This window comes from Eleutherodactylus coqui, chromosome 5 (genome assembly GCF_035609145.1).
Source record: "Eleutherodactylus coqui strain aEleCoq1 chromosome 5, aEleCoq1.hap1, whole genome shotgun sequence".
Lineage (NCBI taxonomy): Eukaryota > Metazoa > Chordata > Amphibia > Anura > Eleutherodactylidae > Eleutherodactylus > Eleutherodactylus coqui.
This window is the reverse complement of record NC_089841.1, coordinates 42,419,387-42,440,446: the sequence shown is the minus strand read 5'-3', so window position 1 is coordinate 42,440,446 and position 21,060 is coordinate 42,419,387. Positions and strand designations below refer to the sequence as shown.

The window sequence follows — 21,060 nt, the reverse complement described above, 5'->3', positions numbered from 1 at the left end:
GTCTTGAGCTTGGTTCTGGTATTTTAATGTTATGATCTTGGTTCTGGTATTTTAATGTTATGATCTTGGTTCTGGTGTAGTTATGAACTTGGTTCTGGTGCTGCAGTTATGTTATGAACTTGGTTCTGGTGCTGTATTTATGTTATGATCTTGGTTCTGGGGCTGTATTTATGTTATGATCTTGGTTCTGGGGCTGTAATTCTGTTCTGAGCTTGGTTCTAGTGCTGTAATTATGTCTTGAGCTTGGTTCTGGTATTTTAATGTTATGATCTTGGTTCTGGTATTTTAATGTTATGATCTTGGTTCTGGTATTTTAATGTTATGATCTTGGTTCTGGTGTAGTTATGAACTTGGTTCTGGTGCTGCAGTTATGTTATGATCTTGGTTCTGGTGCTGTATTTATGTTATGATCTTGGTTCTGGGGCTGTATTTATGTTATGATCTTGGTTCTAGGGCTGTAATTATGTTCTGAGCTTTGTTCTAGGGCTGTAATTATGTATGCCATGAAACCTAAGGACAGCATTGATCGCAATACCAGTCACAACCTATTGACAGATGTGGCAGAATTTCTGTAAAAAAGCAGCCATCTTTTTCTAATCTTGGAAAATCCCCTTTAATTTCTGGTAAATTCCTGTAAGAAGCTGAATTAGTGATTCAATGCAGAATATATGTTGACGCTACATCAATAATTCGGGCCCCTTTCCAACCACTGGAAGTCGTTCTTCCCCTGAAGTTGCTCTCTTAGATGTACTGAAGGCCACCTCTGCCATAAAACGATAAACTAGTATGATCATGAGTAGCCCGGTAGTCTTCTAGAAAGTGTAGGAAATGGTATAGCATGTAGGCACCCTCAGGCCACTTTAGCTTGTGGCCTCCTGTAACATTTATTAAAAGTTTTGTTTTTGTCATGAACTTCTAATAGATACATTAGAACATAGAAGCAACGAAGAGGAAGAAGTAGACATTCAGACAGAGTGAGGCGGCATACCTGGATATATCCATTTTCCAGCGGAGGGGGAGCGGCGCAAAACTTGGTCGGTAGTATTTGGATATCGAAGCAGTGCGGCTCCACAGTACTGAAAAGACGGAAGAAATACGTATTATTCCATGTTGCTTAGCAACCATTTAAAGGGATTGAGCTAGAATTGACTTATTAGTTATCCACAGGATAAGTGATAAACGTGTGTTCGGTGGTAGTCTCACTGCTGGGATCCCCACCGATCACAAGAATGGGGGTCCGTATCTCCCTTTCCTCTTCACTGCACCCCCACTGCGGAGCGGCTAGCTGTGCACAATGCCACTCTATGCACTTCAGTGGGACAGCTGGAGATAGCGGAGCGCTGCATTCGTATTGTCCCATAGACTGATTCCATGCATTGACACTTAGGGTGTGTTACATGGGGACACTTTGCAGTGGATTTGATGCTGGCGGAGCAGCTGAGCAACGTGCCAGCCAGAACAAGCTGCAGTATGTTGCACAGTATAGGACGGCCTGGTATGTCTGATAACCGAGTAATTGCATTGATAAACATTTCCTTATGTGCTACCAAAACCCGTAGCATACATTGAGTGGCCCCTTTATTAGAGCCCCGGCCCTCTCATGATTGGAGCTTCCCTGTATGGAAGTTATCCCCGTGACCCCGGAGCATAAAGTCACGTGACAAGTTCTCTGTGGATCAGTTTCAGTGTGACTCCACATTAGAGGGGAAAATCCAGCGATCTTCCAACGAGGCCGGACATCAGTGCTAGACTACTTGGGGCCGGGATGTCACTGCCAACCGTGTGGCGTTTTCTTGTGTAACAGTATGAAGACAATACCGAGAATGGTGTGATGGAGGAAAACATCCAGCGAAAGAGGATCCTGTAGATGGAAACAACTCATCGCCGAAAGGGGTCAGAGGGGGATGTCAGGAATCATTCTGACTAACAGGCGCTGCACAGTTAGGAGCTGCTTAATACAATACCGGCGCTTCAACTAGCATGTGTGAATGCACAACTCGCTGTTCCTGATCACAAATGGGCTATAACAGCAGACAACCAGTTCCAGCACCATTGTGTGTAAGAGGAACAGAAAGACGAGACTCCAGGGGGCAAAAGAGCGCAAAAATTGTATCACTGAGCAGCGAAGAAACATCACCTGTCAGATGAATCCAGATTTCTGTTGCCCCGTGCTGATGGGAGGTCAGAATTTGCCACAAGCAGCATGAATTGCTGACCCCTTCCTGTCAGCTGGTCAGAATATGTCAGTACTTACATCTAATCTGCGGCACTATAAGAAGCTTCCTGTCCACAGGGGCCGATATCCCTGCAGAGCAATTTTACCACTTAGTAAAATTTACACCATGATGAACTGCTCCCGTTCTGAAGGCCAACATGATACCAGATGGGGGTTTCTAATATATTGGGCATTCATTGCAGACTGGGGGTCTTCCTGCACTGATGTAATAAGTGTGAGATCAATGTGGCGTTTTAGATTAAAATGCTCTTCTGTATTTAGCAGACTCCTTGCCGGGGCACATATACACATTGTGGTCCTGCAGTGACGATGAGGACTGTAGTACATCCACTAATGGATGAGTAGTCAGGGGCCCCGGGGACACGGCATGTGACCTTTCTATAAGTGCATGTAATGTGCATCTGCAATAAGCTGGGAGGCTTGTTTTGCAAATGAAGTTCATTGTCCAGTCAGTGACTAAGTGGCAATGACAGTTGTCAGAACAGGTGAGCGTTTCATGAAGGGACATGTCATGTGGAAGACACACTATTAGCACGCAGCAGATGCGGCCTGTATCTCCCACCAATGATTGCAAATTAAATATGATGAGCTCGTTCTCGTGGCCGCATGTCGCTTCTTGTCCAAACTGTGTCTAAGAAAGAAAAGTACAATGTGCTCATGCCATGTGCTCAGAGATCAGCAGCAGAACCCTACAGGCACCTGCTGCACTACAGGGGACCTTGTACCCAGCGCACCTTGTACCCCAGGAGATGCTGCACCCCGGGATATGCTGCACCCAGCACACCCTGTACCCCAGGAGATGCTGCACCCCAGGAGACCCTGCACCCAGCACACCCTGTACCCCAGGAGATGCTGCACCCCGGGATATGCTGCACCCAGCACACCCTGTACCCTAGGAGATGCTGCACCCCAGGAGACCCTGCACCCAGCACACCCTGTACACCAGGAGACCCTGCACGCAGCACACCCTGTACTCCAGGAGACCCTGCACCCCAGGATATGCTGCACCCAGCACACCCTGTACCCCAGGAGATGCTGCACCCCAGGACACCCTGCACCCAGCACACCCTGTACACCAGGAGACCCTGCACGCAGCACACCCTGTACCCATGAGATGCTGCACCCCAGGATATGCCGCACCTCAGGAGACCCTGCACTAAAGCGGACCCTGTAGAGCAGGCTATGCTGCACCCCAGGAAACCCTGAACATAGGATACTCTGCACCCCAGGGGACCCTGCACACAGGAGATACTGCACCCCAGGAGACCCTGCACAAAGGAGATGCTGCACCCCAGGAGACCCTGCACTCTAGGAGACTCTGCACCCAGGACACCCTGCATCCCAGGACACCCTGCACCCTAGGAGATGCTGCACACAGGACACCCTGCACAACACAGGATATGCTGGATCCTAGGACTTGCTGTACACCAAGAGACCCTGCACGCTAGCAGACCCTGAACCCCAGGAGACCCTGCAACACAAGAGACCCTGCACCCCAGGATATGCTGTACCCAAGGAGACCACGCACCCCAGGATATGCTACAGTCCAGGAGACCCTGCACCCTAGCATATGCTTCGCCCCAAGAGACCCTGCACCGTGGGATATGCTGCACCCTAGGAGACCCTGCATTCCAGTTCATGCTGCACCCTAGGAGACCCTGCATTTCAGGATATGCTGCACCATAGGAGACCCTGCATTCCAGGATATGCTGCACCATAGGAGACCCTGCATTCCAGGATATGCCGCACCATAGGAGACCCTGCATTCCAGGATATGCCGCACCATAGGAGACTGCACCCCAATACATGCTGCACCCTAGGAGACCCTGCACCTCAGGATATGCAACACCCTGGGAGACCATATCTAGACATCCTGTGTAGACAATGCTCAGTGAGTGAAACACAGCAGCTGCTGCAAAAAACGCTCTGCTAGTTTGCTACAGTCTATCAATATGGAGTCTCGGTTGTTTAGCTCACAGAGCGTTGTCTACTCTGGATACAACTGTGTCCGCTTCTCAGCTGAGAGCAGGATTAGCTATGTACAATGTAACAGTCTGGAGCCCGGGCTGTTTAGCTCACAGAGCATTGTCTACACTGGATACAATTGTATCCACTTCTCAGCTGAGAGCAGGACTGGCTATGTACAATGTATCAGTCTGGAGCCCGGGCTGTTTAGCTCACAGAGCATTGTCTACACTGGATACAATTGTATCCACTTCTCAGCTGAGAGCAGGACTAGCTATGTACAATGTATCCGTCTGGATTCCGGTCTGTTTAGCTCACAGAGCATTGTCTACTCTGGATACAACTGTGTCCGCTTCTCTGCTGAGAGCAGGACTAGCTATGTACAATGTATCAGTCTGGAGCCCGGGCTGTTTAGCTCACAGAGCATTGTCTACACTGGATACAATTGTATCCACTTCTCAGCTGAGAACAGGACCAGCTATGTACAGTGTATCAGTCTGAGGTCCAGGCTGTTTAGCTCACAGAGCATTGTCTACACTGGATATAATTGCATCCGCTTCTCAGCTGAGAACAGGAATAGCTATGTAGCCTTTGGCCGGCGGCACACAGGCATATTTGCGTGCGCAATACGAAGCGAACAGAACCCATTGATTTCAATGGATTAGTTGACATGCACATATTTTCATGCGCATTTCAATAATGCAAAATAAAATGAATTAGGTTTTATTTTCCTATACATTTGCACACCAAAAGTCCCCATAGGAGTCAATGGGGGGGGGGGGGGGGGGTACGCAAATGCATCGAGATAAACACTTGGACATGCGCGAAACACTGTGTATTTGCGCAGGAAAAAGAACACATCTGGAACTCATTAGACTAATGAGCCATTTCAATCGGTGCCTATAAAATATATATATAAACATGCCTTGTGGGTAGATAAAGTGCAGTAAGACACGCCGATGCACGCAAAAAAACATCGATCGTTCCTACACTTGCACCTGTTGTTGGTATTGCAACCCCCTCCCCATTCCGGCTGGGAAAGGTTGTAAATCCTGCACTCATACAGCGGGATCTCTTCTATGATGCACATATCCTAACAGTGACTGCGGACGGGGCTCTTATCTTCATACAGTTTATGTTCTTGCCTCTATGAATTTACGATAGAAGGGAGAGAAGTACAATAACTGCAGAGGCTGCAACGGCCCGGGGCGGCTGCTTTCCGGCCAGCCTCCGCTTCATCCTATTTAACACCATTTCAGAGACATATCTCACTCTAATCAGAACATCGGATGTTTCCGTATGACAATCTGGGAAATGTACAGTGTCCTCAGCCTCACAGCTGAACTCTGCACACAATGTACAGAACATGCTCAGCCAGGAACAGGCGACAGCACTACTCACTGCATGGGGGATGGGTAGACAGATATGAGATAAATAGATATATATGAGATACGTAGATAGATGGATATATATTAGATAGATAGATATGAGATAGAGGGATAGATATCTACAGAATGACTAAGGCCGGCTGCACACAGGCGGGTTGAGTTCTGCATGCGGGAGCCCGCAGTGTAGTCTGACTCTGTGCCCGGCAGGCATCCACGTGTACCTGTATTTTCTTCTTTTCTGTACTGCGGATGGTCCGCACAGATCGCCCTCGGACATGTGCACTATAGTTTTTTTTTTAAACTGCTGCTTTTCCTGCATCCACAGACCGTCCACAATGTCAATTTTCGGACAGGTCGCGGGTTGGACAGCTTCCATTGACTTCAATGGAAGCGGTCTGTGCGGAATCCGCAGAAAAATGGAGCAGGCTGCGATTTTTATTTATTTGTTCCACAAGCGGAAATTGTAATTACTTTTCAGTCGTGCGTTGGAAGCAGCGGATCTCCATAGGAAGTAAGGGACGCCGATCGCAGATTCCGCACCACAAATATCTGTATTCACCCTAAATAATGGCAGCGGAGTACTGACTACCATTTAATAGGAGTTTAAATGTAATTGCTAACTCTGAGCACAAATATAAGAGGGTGTTCACACTTGGGCCACTTTCACACATGCGCTTTTTACTGCGATTACCGCACCGTTTTGAATGCCGCGGTAGTCACAGTACAACGCTCATCTTGATTTTAATGAGGCCTCGCAGACCTGTGCTCACATTTTCTAAGGCCGCCATTTTTTAGAGCCGTCTGCCTTATTTGGACGCTGTAGGTATTATGTACCGTAGATGTAGAATCTCATCCTCTTCACATTTCTGACTTTCTATTGAGTCCCCTGTACAGCGTTTCCCACCACCAGCAGGCGGAGGGTTATTACAGACGCGGCTCCGCACTCGTCTCCCGCCACTCCCGGTACAGGTATTCCAGGACGTCCAGCAGCCCCAGTTACCATCGATAACTCCTGGAAGGAAGAGAGAGATAGTACTGGTCAGATTGTACAGACATAAGACACTTCACACCTTCAGGGTTTATATCCCTCATCTTCTCCATGAGGCTTACAATCAGAAACCTTGCAGACTGTGCCGAAACTTTCGTAAATAGGAAGATGGAACAATGCCTCTACAGCGCCCCTACTGGAAGGTAGCATTCCTGTAATTAATTTCTGACCTTTTAACAAGCCTTGCAACAATGACTGGGAATATAAGCCAAAGCCAGAGTCTTCTCCAGAAAGAAGAGATAACCATGTACAGACAGACTGTTTGGGGGGTTCTGCCCCTCATCAGTGTGTAGTAGGCTGCTGGCTTGGTGGGAGGCCAAGACGAGGGTTAGGGAGGGTATGGTTTCACCTTAGGGAGAGCACCTAGAACATGAGTGAGGAGCCTTATAAGGCCATGCATGCTCCTCTGGAAAATATGCAGATGGGAAGATGGAATAATACCTCCACAGCGCCACCTATATGGATGTAATTTCTCAGTGCAATGTTTAACTTTGGTTGCAAATTTGTGATCTGAAGCTTGGTGTGACATGTTCCTTATATCCCCTCGAACTCAAAAAAACGGGTAGCCAGCACCAGGTCACTTCTCATGGCACACAGGTGCCATGCAGTGTCATAACACTGACCTTACAGAAAGTGCCTAAATGTGAAATAAAGTTTTACGTGGCAGCCATTAAAAAATGTCATAGACAGAGGGGTCCACCAGTGAGGGAGCTGACTCAGATTATAGAGGGGATCTCAAGAAGAGGAGCCCTATATTTGTAGTCCTCTGTAATACAATCTCTGCTCTACTTGCCCCACTTATGCTGGCAGCCCTCCCAGCAATCAGGATCCAGGGAGACAGTCCCAGATTTCAGGTACTGTCCCACGAATGCTGGCGTATGTCCAATTCTCATCTTCAGTCCAACCTTCCCCTCTGGTCTCTGCAGCCGCCACAGAGTCCTGACACCAAGAGCACATGGATCTAGTGAGCGTTGGCACATATGATGTAAGCAACAGGACCCAATGCAGCGGGGTAGGTGATGCCAACAGGACATGCGCCGGCCTTCTGGCATCATCCATACTTAGGATTAACCCTTGTCAAGATGTTCTTACTCCTCATCATATATATGTGTCGTACAAACTTGAAATTTGGCATGACCATACCTTCGGTCCTAGATAGGAAAATTAAAGAGGTCACAACTCGATTATTCAATGCTAATTGCAAAAGTAAGTGCACCCTTAGGTCATCTACCTAATCTAATTCTCTATCCTCCCGATGTCATACAAACTTGAAATTTGGGACGACCATTCTTTAGGTCCAAAATAGGAAAAGTAAAGGGGGGGTCACAGATCGATTATTCAATGCTTAGTGCAAAAGTAAGTGCACCCCTATGTAATGTAACTTCCTGGTGTCGTAGAAACCTGAAATTTGCCATTACTGTTCTTTTCATCCTGATAGGAAATTAAAGTGGTTGCAACTTCAATATTCAATTCAAAGCCTGAAAATTTGTAAAAATCTGCGATACATGACATAGTTCTTTTTTCAGAAACAATAAAGCCTAGGAAAATTATTTATATACTGAGAAGAATCTACCTCACCTATACGTGTATATACTGAGAAGAATCTAGCTGACCTCTGTGTGTATATACAGAGGAGAATCTAGCTGACCTCTGTGTGTATATACTGAGAAGAATCTAGCTGACCTCTGTGTGTATATACTGAGAAGAATCTAGCTGACCTCTGTGTGTATATACTGAGAAGAATCTAGCTGACCTCTGTGTGTATATACTGAGAAGAATCTAGCTGACCTCTGTGTGTATATACTGAGAAGAATCTAGCTGACCTCTGTGTGTATATACTGAGAAGAATCTAGCTGACCTCTGTGTGTATATACTGAGAAGAATCTAGCTGACCTCTGTGTGTATATACTGAGAAGAATCTAGCTGACCTCTGTGTGTATATACTGAGAAGAATCTAGCTGACCTCTGTGTGTATATACTGAGAAGAATCTAGCTGACCTCTGTGTGTATATACTGAGAAGAATCTAGCTGACCTCTGTGTGTATATACTGAGAAGAATCTAGCTGACCTCTGTGTGTATATACTGAGAAGAATCTAGCTGACCTCTGTGTGTATATACTGAGAAGACTTTAGCTGACCTCTGTGTGTATATACTGAGAAGACTTTAGCTGACCTCTGTGTGTATATACTGAGAAGAATCTAGCTGACCTCTGTGTGTATATACTGAGAAGAATCTAGCTGACCTCTGTGTGTATATACTGAGAAGAATCTAGCTGACCTCTGTGTGTATATACTGAGAAGAATCTAGCTGACCTCTGTGTTTATATACTGAGGAGAATCTACTTCACCTCTATGTGTATATACTGAGGAGAATCTACTTCACCTCTATGTGTATATACTGAGGAGAATCTACCTCACCTCTATGTGTATGTACTGAGGAGAATCTACTTCACCACTATGTGTATATAATGAGGAGAATCTACTTCACCTCTATGTGTATATAATGAGGAGAATCTAACTGACCTCTACGTGTATATACTGAAAAGAATCTACCTGACCTCTGTGTGTATGTACTGAGGAGAATCTACTTCACCTCTGTGTGTATATACTGAGGAGAATCTAGTTCACCTCTATGTGTATATACTGAGGAGAATCTAACTGATCTCTTTGTGTATATACGGAGGAGAATCTACCTCACCTGTACGTGTATATACGGAGGAGAATCTACCTCACCTGTACGTGTATATACGGAGGAGAATCTACCTCACCTCTACGTGTATATACGGAGGAGAATCTACCTCACCTCTACGTGTATATACCGAGGAGAATCTACCTCACCTCTACGTGTATATACTGAGAAGAATCTAGCTGACCTCTGTGTGCATATACCGAGGAGAATATAACGGACCTGTGTGTGTATATGTTAAAGAGAATCTAACTCATCTTTATGTGTTTATACTGAGGAGAATCTACTTCAGCTCTATGTGTATATACTGAGGAGAATCTAACTGACCTCTGTGTGCATATACTGAAAGGCTAAAAAGTACATAAGGAAATGGCCATGGACTGCAGGGATGGAGCATGTCTTTAAGGCCAAGAAGGGGCTGAAACCTCCAGTGTGGGGTTGAATTTGAATAAAAGGGGGTGTTACCTTTGAAAGGTAAAAAGTGAGGAGAGTGGGAGGGGCGGCACGTTCTGCAGAGGGACATCAGTACATGCAGTCTGAGGAGAATCTATCGCTCCTCTGTGTATACAGATTTTATTCCTTGGTTACTTTGAAGTAGCCACCACTTCATAAAATTTCCTGCACCTAATTTACTTGGGCGAAGCAGGGTATATTAGTTGGTAATGTATAATGGGCATGACAGGAGGCATCTTTACTATATGGGGACATTAGTACCATGAAGGGGCATTATACTATGTGTGGGTATTACTAGGAGCACTTTTTCTGTGTGGGGGGACTAGGGGAATCTTGCATGTGGGATGTACTAAAAGGGCATCATACTATGTCAGGCACATCACTGATGGCAACTTTACTATGTAGGGACGTCACTACCATGCAGGGGCATCATACTATGTGGGAGTATCATGACTATAAGGGGACATCGCTACTATGATGGGGAATGATTGGTGGCATCACATTGTATAAGGGGCATCTTTACTATGTAGGGGCATCACTTACAAAAGGGGGCATCTAACTGTGTAGGGGCACTAAGGGGGAATCCAATGTGTGAGATGTACTAAAGGGGCATTATGATGTGTAATGGGGATTACTGGGGGCATCACTATCATGAGGGGGCATCATACTACTTGGCTAGCATCACATCAGTGAACGTTTTATGTGTGGGGGCATTAAGGTGGAATCTTTACTGTGTGGGGACACTAAAGGGCATCATTAGTGTTTGGGGGCAGTCAGAGGGCATCATGGCCATGTGGGGGCATTCAGACGGCATCATTACTGTGAGGGAGACACTCCTAGGGCATCAATATTGAGTAGGGAGCATCATTACCATGAGGAGACAATATTACTATGTGCCACACAAAGAGGGTATTATGAATCTTCGAGAGACACAAAGGGGCACTGTCCCTACATCATTACGTCACCACCTGGAGGCACAAAGTGCCTTAATGCACAAAACTTTGCTGCGGTGCCGATTTTGTCCTTTTCAGGCTTTGAACGTTGAGAGGTACGAGGACACAAGACTGCTCACACGCTGCAAGGAATGATCTTGTTTTTGTGACTACTTTGAAGCAGAGTCTACAATGAAGCAGCGGGGCTGTACGAATTTTATGTGCTGCCGTATCAAAGGATTCTCTTAGAAATCTGCTCAATATCAGCAGCCGCCTACAAAGGCGACATATATGGTGTGTGGAAATATGTAGCGGCTGGGATAAAGCCCGGGATCAATGAGCTTCCACTACAGACACGGAGAGAGCTAAACCTGGACGCCTCCACGCCTCTGTCCTGGCAGGAGCTCCTGTTCACATCATTATAAAGGACTCCTATGCTCTTCATTTTTGGATTTCATTTTGCTCCTGACATGCACTGAATGGCCACTTTATTAGAGTCCCCCAAAGCCCCCATCTAGTAGCACATGGGACATCATTTAGGTAGCCATCAGAACTGTAGCAATTCATCGTAATGTAGGTTCCACTAAGTGATGAAATCGCTCTGCAGGAATATCGGCCCCTGCGGACAGGAAGCTTCTTTTAGTTGCTGCAGATTAGATAGAGGTTCAAAATAGCTGACAGGAAGGGGTCATCGATTCATGCTGCTTGTGCCAAATTCTGGCCTCCCATCAACACGGGGCAACAGAGATCTGGATCAATCTGACCAGGAGATGTTTTTCCACTGCTCAGTGATACAATTTCTGCGCTCTTTTGTCCCCTGGAGTCTCAGCATTCTGTTTCTCTTATACACAATGGGGATAGAACTGGTTGTCTGCGGTTATATCCCATCCGTGATAAGGAACATCAGGTTGTACGTTCAGACATGTTAGTTGGAGCACCAGCATTGTATTCTGCTGCTCCTGACTGTGCAGCACCTGTTGGTCAGAATGATTCCTGACATCCTCTTTGACCCCTTTCGGTGATGGGATGTTTCCGTCCACAGGATCCCCATTCGCTGCATGTTTTCCTCAATAATACCATTTTTGGTTTACTCTTCACACCGTTACATGAGAAAACCACACGCGGTCAGCAGTGACATCCTGGCACCGGTTAGTCTATGATGACCCGGCCTCGTTGGAAGTCACTCAGATCGCTGGATTTTCCCATCTTATGTGGATTCCCACTGAAACTGATCCACAGAGAACTTGTCACGTGATTTTATGTTGCATTCCGGGGTCGCAGGGAGAATTCCCAGACAGGGAAGCGCCAAGCGTGAAAGCGCTGAGTCTTTAATAAAGGGGCCGTTCAGTGTGCATTTTCCCTTTACATCCGCCATCACACTCCTCAGTTGCTGCGGTACGTCTGTGTGATGGCGGTACTAGCATCATCCCTCTCAAGAGAAAAAAAAAAAGACAGAAATGAAGAAGAATCTAGAAGAGCATCTCGTACCGGGATCGTCCTGCACCAGCGAGCCCTGTTCACAAGCAGAACCGTGTGTGTAGGGCTTACAGTGGCACACACACTTGGTGCCCTCCACGACTGGCAGCCCTTTGTTCTGGCACGGCTTGCAGCGGCACGAGCTGTCCTCGTCCATATACTGCTCTACGGCTCTCTTCAGGTACAGCCTCTTCACCGAGTAGCACGGCACGTCCTTCACCAACTCATATAGCGGAGCAAGCTGGAGGGAGACAAGTGAGGGAAAAGTTTTATCAACTAGGAGAACTTTCAGGAACTGTCCAGGATCAGGCTGGGTTTGAAAAGTTACGCCTGAAATTTTCGGACACAAGTCGCATCGAACATTCCGTCCATGTATAGCCCCATTTGCTAAACACCGCACATTGACGCACACAAAAAAAACACGCACGGATGCTCCCAGCCATTGAAATTAGTTTAATGAGTTCAAGATGCGTTCATTCCCTGAGCCAATGCGCAGGAAAATAGAGTGCTGCGTATTCTTTTGCGTGACCGGATTGCGCATGCAAATAATCTCACATGAATAAACCCCTTGAAACCAATGGGTTCTATTTTCTGCGTATTGTGCGCACATTTTTCGTGCGCAAATACGTTTGTGTGAATCCGGCCTAATGGATGACCCATATTTTGGACCTAAGAATGCGACGATTTTTGAGGGATTTTCATCTCCACTTTTCAAAAGCCATAACTTTATTTTCCGTTGCGGTCTGAGGGTTCGTTTTTTTTGCGTGGCGAACTGTAGTCTTTATCGGTTCCATTTTTAGTTACATATAATGTATTGTATAACTTTTATTACTATTTTTTGGAGGGCAGGGAGAAAACACACCGCGATTCTGTCATTGCTTTTTGTCCCCAGCGTTAGCCATGCAGCATAAATAACATGATACGTTTTTTCCGCAGGTTGATACGATTACTAATATTTTTTTTTTTCCACTTTTGCACAATAAAACCCCTTTTTCTTGGAACATATTTTATTTGCATCGCTACGATACATTGTATAGAATGGTAACAATAAAAACTACAGCTCGCTGCACTCATACCGCCGCGTCAACCGGAAAATAAAAAGAAAATTCCCCAAAGCGGTTTTGTCCTTTGGTCCAAAATAGGCCGCGACACTAAGGGGTTAAAGGGGTTTATCCAATATAGAAAATGATGCATTTAGTAAGGATACGCCATCAAATCCTAATCGTTGGGGGTCCAGCTCCCACCTATCCATATATAGGTGATGAAAGCCTGATCGTTGGGGGTTTCACCATTTTCACCCGTCCTATAGAGAGGTGCTAAAAGTTAATCTTGGTAAATCCCTTTAATCTTGGGTCTGATGACGGAGCCGTGTGCAATGCAGTACCAATGCTCCAAGAGCATTAGGGTGGTGTCTGGGGGCGTGGTCTACTTGAAGGGGGTGGGGCATAAGTTTCAAACGATATTGGGCTGTGATGTTTGCTTCAGTTGTCCAGAAATAAAGCTGAAGGTCAGGTTGGCGCCCCGTCCACATATACTACACGATTATTCATGGACATCCTCATCCAGCCGGGCGCTCGCCACGCCGCTAACATCCCGCTGCGCACAGCAAGCGAGCGGCGCGTCAGGGATGTGAGCAGAATGACAATAACATTGTTAAACATATTTCGAGCAAAGCCATTGATCATGCAGAAAGGTCGTCGCGGTAACTGTCACATCCCTAATTACTTTTTGTCTCCCATATTCCCTAATGCAAAAGGTGTTGAAGTGTCTGACAATGAAGGACGTGATAAATGGCGCCTGCTAGAATAAAGTCTCCATGACTTTGTATAGATCTTCTATTGTTTCTGATGAAAGGCAAAGAAAAAATGTAATAACATCTAAGGGGAGATCAAGTTCCCCTCATATCAATATAAGTTTGTAGCACCTCAAGGGATGAATATATGCATATTCACTTTTTCTGTTTCAAGTTTTCACTGGTTTCAAGATTGCTTGCTGTCAGTGAATAAGAACTCAGAAGCAGTAACCCTGTAATCCCGATCTCAGCTAAGTGGTTACAATTGTATCCAGTGTAGACAATGCTCTGTGAGCTAAACAGCCCGGACTCCAGACTGATACATTGTACATAGCTAGTCCTGCTATCAGCTGTGAAGTGATTAATATTGTATTCAGTGTAGACAATGCTCTGAGAGCTAAACAGCATGGACTCCAGACTGATATGCTTCCGCAAACCAGAACAGAGATTTCTGCTGCTGATGCGGTTAAGCTCACAGAGCATTGTCTACACTGGATACAATTGTATCCGATTCTCAGCTAAGAGCAGCAATAGCTATGTATAATGCCTGGAATCAGGGCTGTTTAGCTCACAGAGCATTGTCTACACTGGATACAATTGGATCCACTTCTCAGCTGAGAGCAGGACTAGCTATGTACAATGTATCAGTCTGGAGTCCGGTTTGTTTAGCTCACAGAGCATTGTCTACACTGGATACAATTGTATCCACTTCTCAGCTGAGAGCAGGACTAGCTATGTACAATGTATCCGTCTGGATTCCGGTCTGTTTAGCTCACAGAGCATTGTCTACACTGGATACAATTGGATCCACTTCTCAGCTGAGAGCAGGACTAGCATTGTATATATATCAGTCTGGAGTCCGGGCTGTTTTAGCTCACAGAGCATTATCTATACTGAATACAAACCAGAGCTAGGGAGGATGATTGAAATAATTGCATAAGACTCTGCTGCACGGAGGATGAAGGTCATCTGGCTGAGTGGACATCCATGTGGTCACCCTTATAAGCTGGTGGCCAGTGCCCTATGCGATAGCTATGTATGTGCAACCCATGCTAAGACCAGCCATGATTATGTGCCCCTCCATAGACTACTATCTAATGGACAGGAGCACCTTCTAGAGATAACTGGAGGTGGACGAGTGTGGGAGCATGGCTTCTGGAACAAAGCAAAAAGACACAAGGGAGGACCTAAAGAAGAATTAGTGAAGGTGCTTTTAGATTCAACGATTGTTAAAAAAAAAACGTTTAAATGAGCAAAAGTGAATGATAATCAATTGGTCTCAATGTGCGCCAATAACTGAACCATGAATGATAATTATTCACTTTTTGCTTGTTTGTTCATGTTATACAAGCATAAAAATAGTTCTTGGCTCGTTTGCTTATCGTTTGGTTTAAACAGCAGTCATTGAGTCCCTCTCAGTCACTTATACAGCGATGGTTGAACCAGCTAACGATGTATCTGCCTGTATAAACAGGTTGCAGGAGAGCGAACGAACTAGAGCTGACGTCATTTGCCCGTTTAAACGATAATCGTCTTGCCTAAAATGCCCCAAGACATAAAACACAACATCTGCTGCTAATAGAGTGACCAACTCCTTTAAAGAGGCAGTTTGCCTCCTATGCTTTCTTTTCATTAAAGGGGTCCGCTAGTGGTGGTCGGTATCAATTTGTCCCACTCTGAGATGCCCACCAACGAGCTGTAATCTTCCAAGAAACACTGCAGCAAGTTGTTTCTTTCCCTGCAGCACCCCCGGAGGAGAAATAAGGTATTACATAGATCTCATCCAAATGAATAAACTATCTAGGTAAATGCATGTATGCACGAAGGGATCCAGAGATAGAGCTGCTTTTTATAGCCATTCACCAGTAAGAGATTGGGATCCTGAACGGGCAGACCCCAACGCAGAATCCCTTAGTAGGGTGTCAAAATGGGTTTTCCATATCAGACAGAACTATTAAACTGGCCGCAGAGGTCTTTAGACTCTTTTGTTAAGATTTTCAGTAATGCACAAACTTTGTACTGACCTTAAACTTTATAATGCTTGGCAGATTGGTTACAGAACCCGCCCAGGCAGCGTAACGCTGATCATTGGCGACTGGGTTATCCAGGGAGAAGTAGCTGAGCGCAGAGGTAAATTTGGGTTCTCCTCCTTTCACAATCGCTTGGCCTTCAACTTCTTTCCTGCTGCCACCTGCAGATGTACAGGGAGAGTTGTGTTTCTAGCACTGGTGAGGATGAAGTGGTTTCTCGGAGAACAGGACATGCTGATCTTACTGTGAGCGTTGTATGAAGTTATCCAAAAACCCCAGCAGACACAAATACAAGGCTGCACATTTAATAATAATGGTGTATCTGGCACAAATAAAAGTTGTCTGTGGAATGCATTTGATTTATGTGTATTGGATGGCTGCAGGACTTAAAGGGTTACTGTCTGGTATGTTCTGTCCTGTCTGGAAAATGTATCGTTTTGTGTGTGTCAATTGTGAGCACGTTGCATGATATATGTGGTTGCAGAATGCAATGCGGAGAAGTAAGTCAGTTTGGAGAGTTGAGTGAGAGTTTGTCAGTCAGTCACACACTACAGAGAGCGATCTGTGTGTGGAGCATGGAGAAGGCCAAGTGATTGCTTGATGTTATGCCTGGGCCCGTTCAACCCAGGAATCCACTGTACTACTGCTGAGTGCTGAGAGAAAGAAATCGCTTCATAGCGAAAGGAGGTAGAAAGTGTAGGTGTTTTGCCAGTGAAGAAAATGAGTACCGGGAGTGAAGGAACCTGCAGATAACTTGGACTGTGGATTGTACAAATACCCTGTGAGTTTCACTGAGATGTAATTCCTGTAAGCTGTGATTTCTGCAACTGTTATTGACTTTACTAAAACGTTTAAGAAAATGGATAAGATCGACCGTTCCCGGTTTTGTTCCAAAATATACTCTTCTGGTGGTGGAGTATTTTATTCTTCTACAAGATGCATCCCTGAAGAAGAAACGGTTGTGTCACGAGTGACAATTGGACTACAGGTAACCCCCGATTACTATCCCTGTGATCTTCCCCAGTAGTAGAGCCCCTGACAAGGTCTCTACCCCGCTGTCTGCTCAGCTGTGAGCCTGCTCCTCGGAGGCTGCAGGACCACCATGTCATACAGCACACAGTGCTGAGGTTTCGTTTAATGAGAACATCTGCAAACTTCATTGACAAGCCATTTAGCATCTTTGGGATTAACTAGAACGCTGTATCCATGCGCGCCCAACATGCCAATCACCCCTGCATCACTGTCTGAAATTCTCCTCGAGAAATGGTGGCAAATCCCTCCACACATCTATGGGAATTTGGTGGAAAGCGGCCTAGGAGGGTTACTGCAGTCACTGAGGCCAAAGGAGGCCCAACACCGGATGGAGAAATGTGAATAAAATCGAATTTCATCACCTTCTATGTACATCCAATACCTTTGTCAACATAGTGTATATTCATCCACTCCCTTCTGAGAGGATACCTACCTGAGGACGATCTTATGGCATCATACAACTTTTTGCATTCTGTTTTTGTTTGCCTAACGAAGGGAAATCCTGTGCTGGAGGAAGTGCATTGCTCAAAATTTGTCTTTGATCCGTCTAGAAAAATACAAGTGCGTCATAATTTAGGTTAAAAACAATGTTCAGTATAAAGAAAAAAGATCTCATACCCCCTATTAGTGAATTGTGAGTTAATACAGCGGGGTCCTCTAATCAAGAATATCATCTTTTGACGGAGGGCCTGTCCTGTATTATATAGACAACCCATTGATATGAATGAACACTGTGTAATACTTCATTTGCCCTTCGGGGAAGCTGTAGAGAAACTGAATACTTCCTCAGATATTAAAGCTGATCACTTTGTGATCATCCTATTGTCTAGGAAACTTTCTAATAAGTAGAGATTGTCCGAAACAGAAAACCCCTTCAAGTTCCTGAGCATAAGCACCATGTTGGATGATGATGGGTAGAAGTCAATGTTAGATTGTAATGACTGATAAAAGGTTTTAAAAGTTCATAATTTAAGATCGCCAGCAATTAAACTCACTTGATAATATCTGCGCTGCAGTATGGACTGTCCTCCCATCATGGACACAAGCTCAGTTTGCCTTCATCAGTGGTCTCCATACTTTGGTTGTAAAACTACTTCCCTGTAATTGTCAGCAGATGCTGAGTCGTATTTTTGCAAAGCATGAAGACCACCGCTCCTTATAATGTACACTGACCGGCCAGTTTATTAGAGCCCCGGGCCTCTCATGATTGGCGCTTTCCTGTATGGAAATTATCTCCGACTGCAGCATAAAATCACGTGACAAGTTCTCCGTGGGTCAGTTTCAGTGTGAATCCACATTAGATGGAAAAAACAGCGATCTGAGCGACTTCCAACGAGTCCGGTTATCAGTGCTAGACTAGCCGGGCCGGGATTCCAACCTTGTGGGATTTCCTCATGTAATGGTATATAAAGAATGGTGTGATTGATGTAAAGTATTTGGCAAAAGGTGATCCTGTGGATGGAAACAACTCATCAGTGAAAGGGGTCAGAGGAGGATGTCAGGAATCGGTCTGCCCAACAGCCACTGCACAGTCTGAAGCAACCGAATACAACACTGATGCTCCAACTAACATGTCTGAACAGATAACTTGCCATCCCTTAACATGGGATATAACAGCAGACGACCAGTTCCAGCGCCATTATGTCTAAGAGAAACAAAAAGACGAGACTCTGGGGGGCAAAAGAGCACAAAAATTGTATCACTGAGCAGCGGAAAAACATCTCCTGGTCAGATGGATCCAAATTTCTGTTTCCCAGTGCTGATGGGAGGCCAGAATTGGGCAAATTAATCGCTGACCCCTTCCTATCAGGTGAGAACATGTCAGCACCTCCATCTAATCTGCAGCAACTACAAGAAGCTTCCTGTCCGCAGGGGCCGATATTCCCACAGAACGATTTATTCACCTGCTGAAATCTACGCAACGTCCAATTGGGGGGTTCTGAAGCATAAAGGAGTCCAACGTGCTACTAGATGGGGGTCTAATAAAGGGGCCGGTCAGTGCAGACATTACATGAACATTTCCACACTTCCCACCAAATGTCCCTATTAACACCAAGTTGTTCCCACTTTTCCTCCAGCTAGACTAAGAGGCGATAAATCATTATGATGTGACATTTTGTACCGTATTGGGTCACTTTCTGAGAATCAAGATAAAACCGGAATTCATATTCGCCACCCAGAGAGCCAGACTGCAAGAAATGGGTTCCGTATCTGTCGATGAGCTTTCGGTACGCGGTGTAATCGTAGACTGACGGGAGGTTGACGAGTTCTCTCCAGAACGGTTCTGCGAGTATTAAATGTTCCGGATTGCTGTTGATGAATTGCGCCACTTCTACATGATTCCTGATAACCAAGAACTGATAACTCTGCAGGGGCAAAAAGATTTCTGCGTTACTCAGGTTTATATAAGAAACAGTCATGAAAGGGTTATTGTATTTATACTGCAAATGTAGCCTCAAACAGGAGCGCGGCTCGTTACAAGACAGGGCTCCGAAAACTAACGAGTCGCACTGCTCTGTGTTTATCACATGACTGATCACTATCCTCTGGGAATAAACAAGGCAGTGAGTGACAGCAAGCAGAGATCTGGAAAAATGTAAATTGCTAATATACTGTATATTGTAGAACTTTATGACCTCTCCTCGCCCATTTCTTACACAAAGGACCACCAAAATCCTGCTTCTAACATCTGAGAGCCGCCAGTAACTGCCATGATCAGAGTTAAATTCGATTGCGGAAGTTAACTGCTTAGATGCCGTGGTCAAAGCAAACCGCTTGTCTTCACAGTCAGCGCACTCAGGGGTGCCGATAGGCTAGCATGGCAGCCCGAAGCCTACTGAAGGTTCTATATATATATATATTAAAACTTATTTCTGTAACTTTTTTTTTATCTTCCATGTCCTCCATGATGTCATAAGAACTCTGGGGGTCATTCACACTCTTTTTTTTATTTCACACTTTTCCACTCTAACTGGAGCATCCATAGGAGGCAGTAAAAATTCTGCTTTCTCTACTTATTACATAGCACTCAGGGCTCGTTCACATGAGCACTGTTTCCGCGCAGTATAGGCACGTGAAAAGATCTCGCCCATACTGAACTAAAGATCGCGTGAACGGGTGTTTTCCAGCTCCCATAGGAGTCTATGGAAAGCATGCACCAAAGATAGGTCGGGTCCTATCTTTTCCAGTAGCATTGACCTTAGATGCGAGCTTGCAGTCGTATGTCCCATCTCTGCGCGTCTAAAATTCCTTCATGTGAACGCTTCTATAGGAAACCCTTGGTTGTAATAGAAGCACTTTCTGTGCGCGCCTCTAATGTGTGCAAACAGCGCTCGTGTAAACTAGCCCTCATTGAGCACTTTGTATCCTGCAAGAGAGAATGCAGAGCAGTTAAAAACCGCTTCTGTCTTCTCCTCGGGGTCCTTGCCTGTGACTAACAACCTGCTCTTGCTACATTGCAGGAATTGGAACAACTGCTGCAAACCAGCTGGGATCGGTGAAACCACCGCTCCCCGCTGCTAACCCTTTACATACGGTGATCAATGTGAAAAACAATAGTCAAGAATGTCAAAAAATAGTAACTAAAAAAACTTTTTGCGTACATTCTCTTTGTTTAAAAAACAAAACAAAAACATGTTTGGTATTGCTGCATCTATAACAACCCGTGCAGTAAATTATACATACTTTTTATCCTGAGGTCCAAAATAGGCGGCGTCACTAAGGGGTAAAAAGGGAGCTGCAAACAAACTAAAGGAAGAGTTTTTATTCTGCAGAAAGTCCGCCTTTGACCACAAAAATAAACTTGTTTTCCATGTCCTAATATTCTATTAGAGCGCTGCCCTTCAGACCACAAAGAGTAAGGAGGTCATGAAACACCATTAAAGTTATTACAGAGACTTCTATTACCAAGGAATGAGCAAAAACCGAACAGTAAATCTGCCAAAGACAGATGGAGCAGTGAGAGTATGACCCGGCCGCGGCTGACAGTGTGTGTGGGGGGGGGGGGGGGGTTGGTGGATGCT

General features: G+C 45.3%; 1 protein-coding gene across 2 annotated transcripts in view; it reads right to left on the bottom strand.

Moving 5' to 3' along the window:
* The window catches only part of C7 (complement C7), a 49,067-nt gene that overhangs the window by 9,331 nt on the left and 18,676 nt on the right, over positions 1-21,060 (bottom strand). For both annotated transcript variants that reach the window (XM_066602386.1, XM_066602387.1), the window contains exons 8-13: positions 19,161-19,404; positions 17,472-17,585; positions 16,001-16,167; positions 12,197-12,425; positions 6,424-6,601; positions 989-1,076 (exon numbers count right to left, since the gene is read on the bottom strand). In XM_066602386.1, the coding sequence (XP_066458483.1) occupies positions 989-1,076; positions 6,424-6,601; positions 12,197-12,425; positions 16,001-16,167; positions 17,472-17,585; positions 19,161-19,404 (1,020 nt within the window). The remainder of the gene's footprint in view (positions 1-988; positions 1,077-6,423; positions 6,602-12,196; positions 12,426-16,000; positions 16,168-17,471; positions 17,586-19,160; positions 19,405-21,060) is intronic.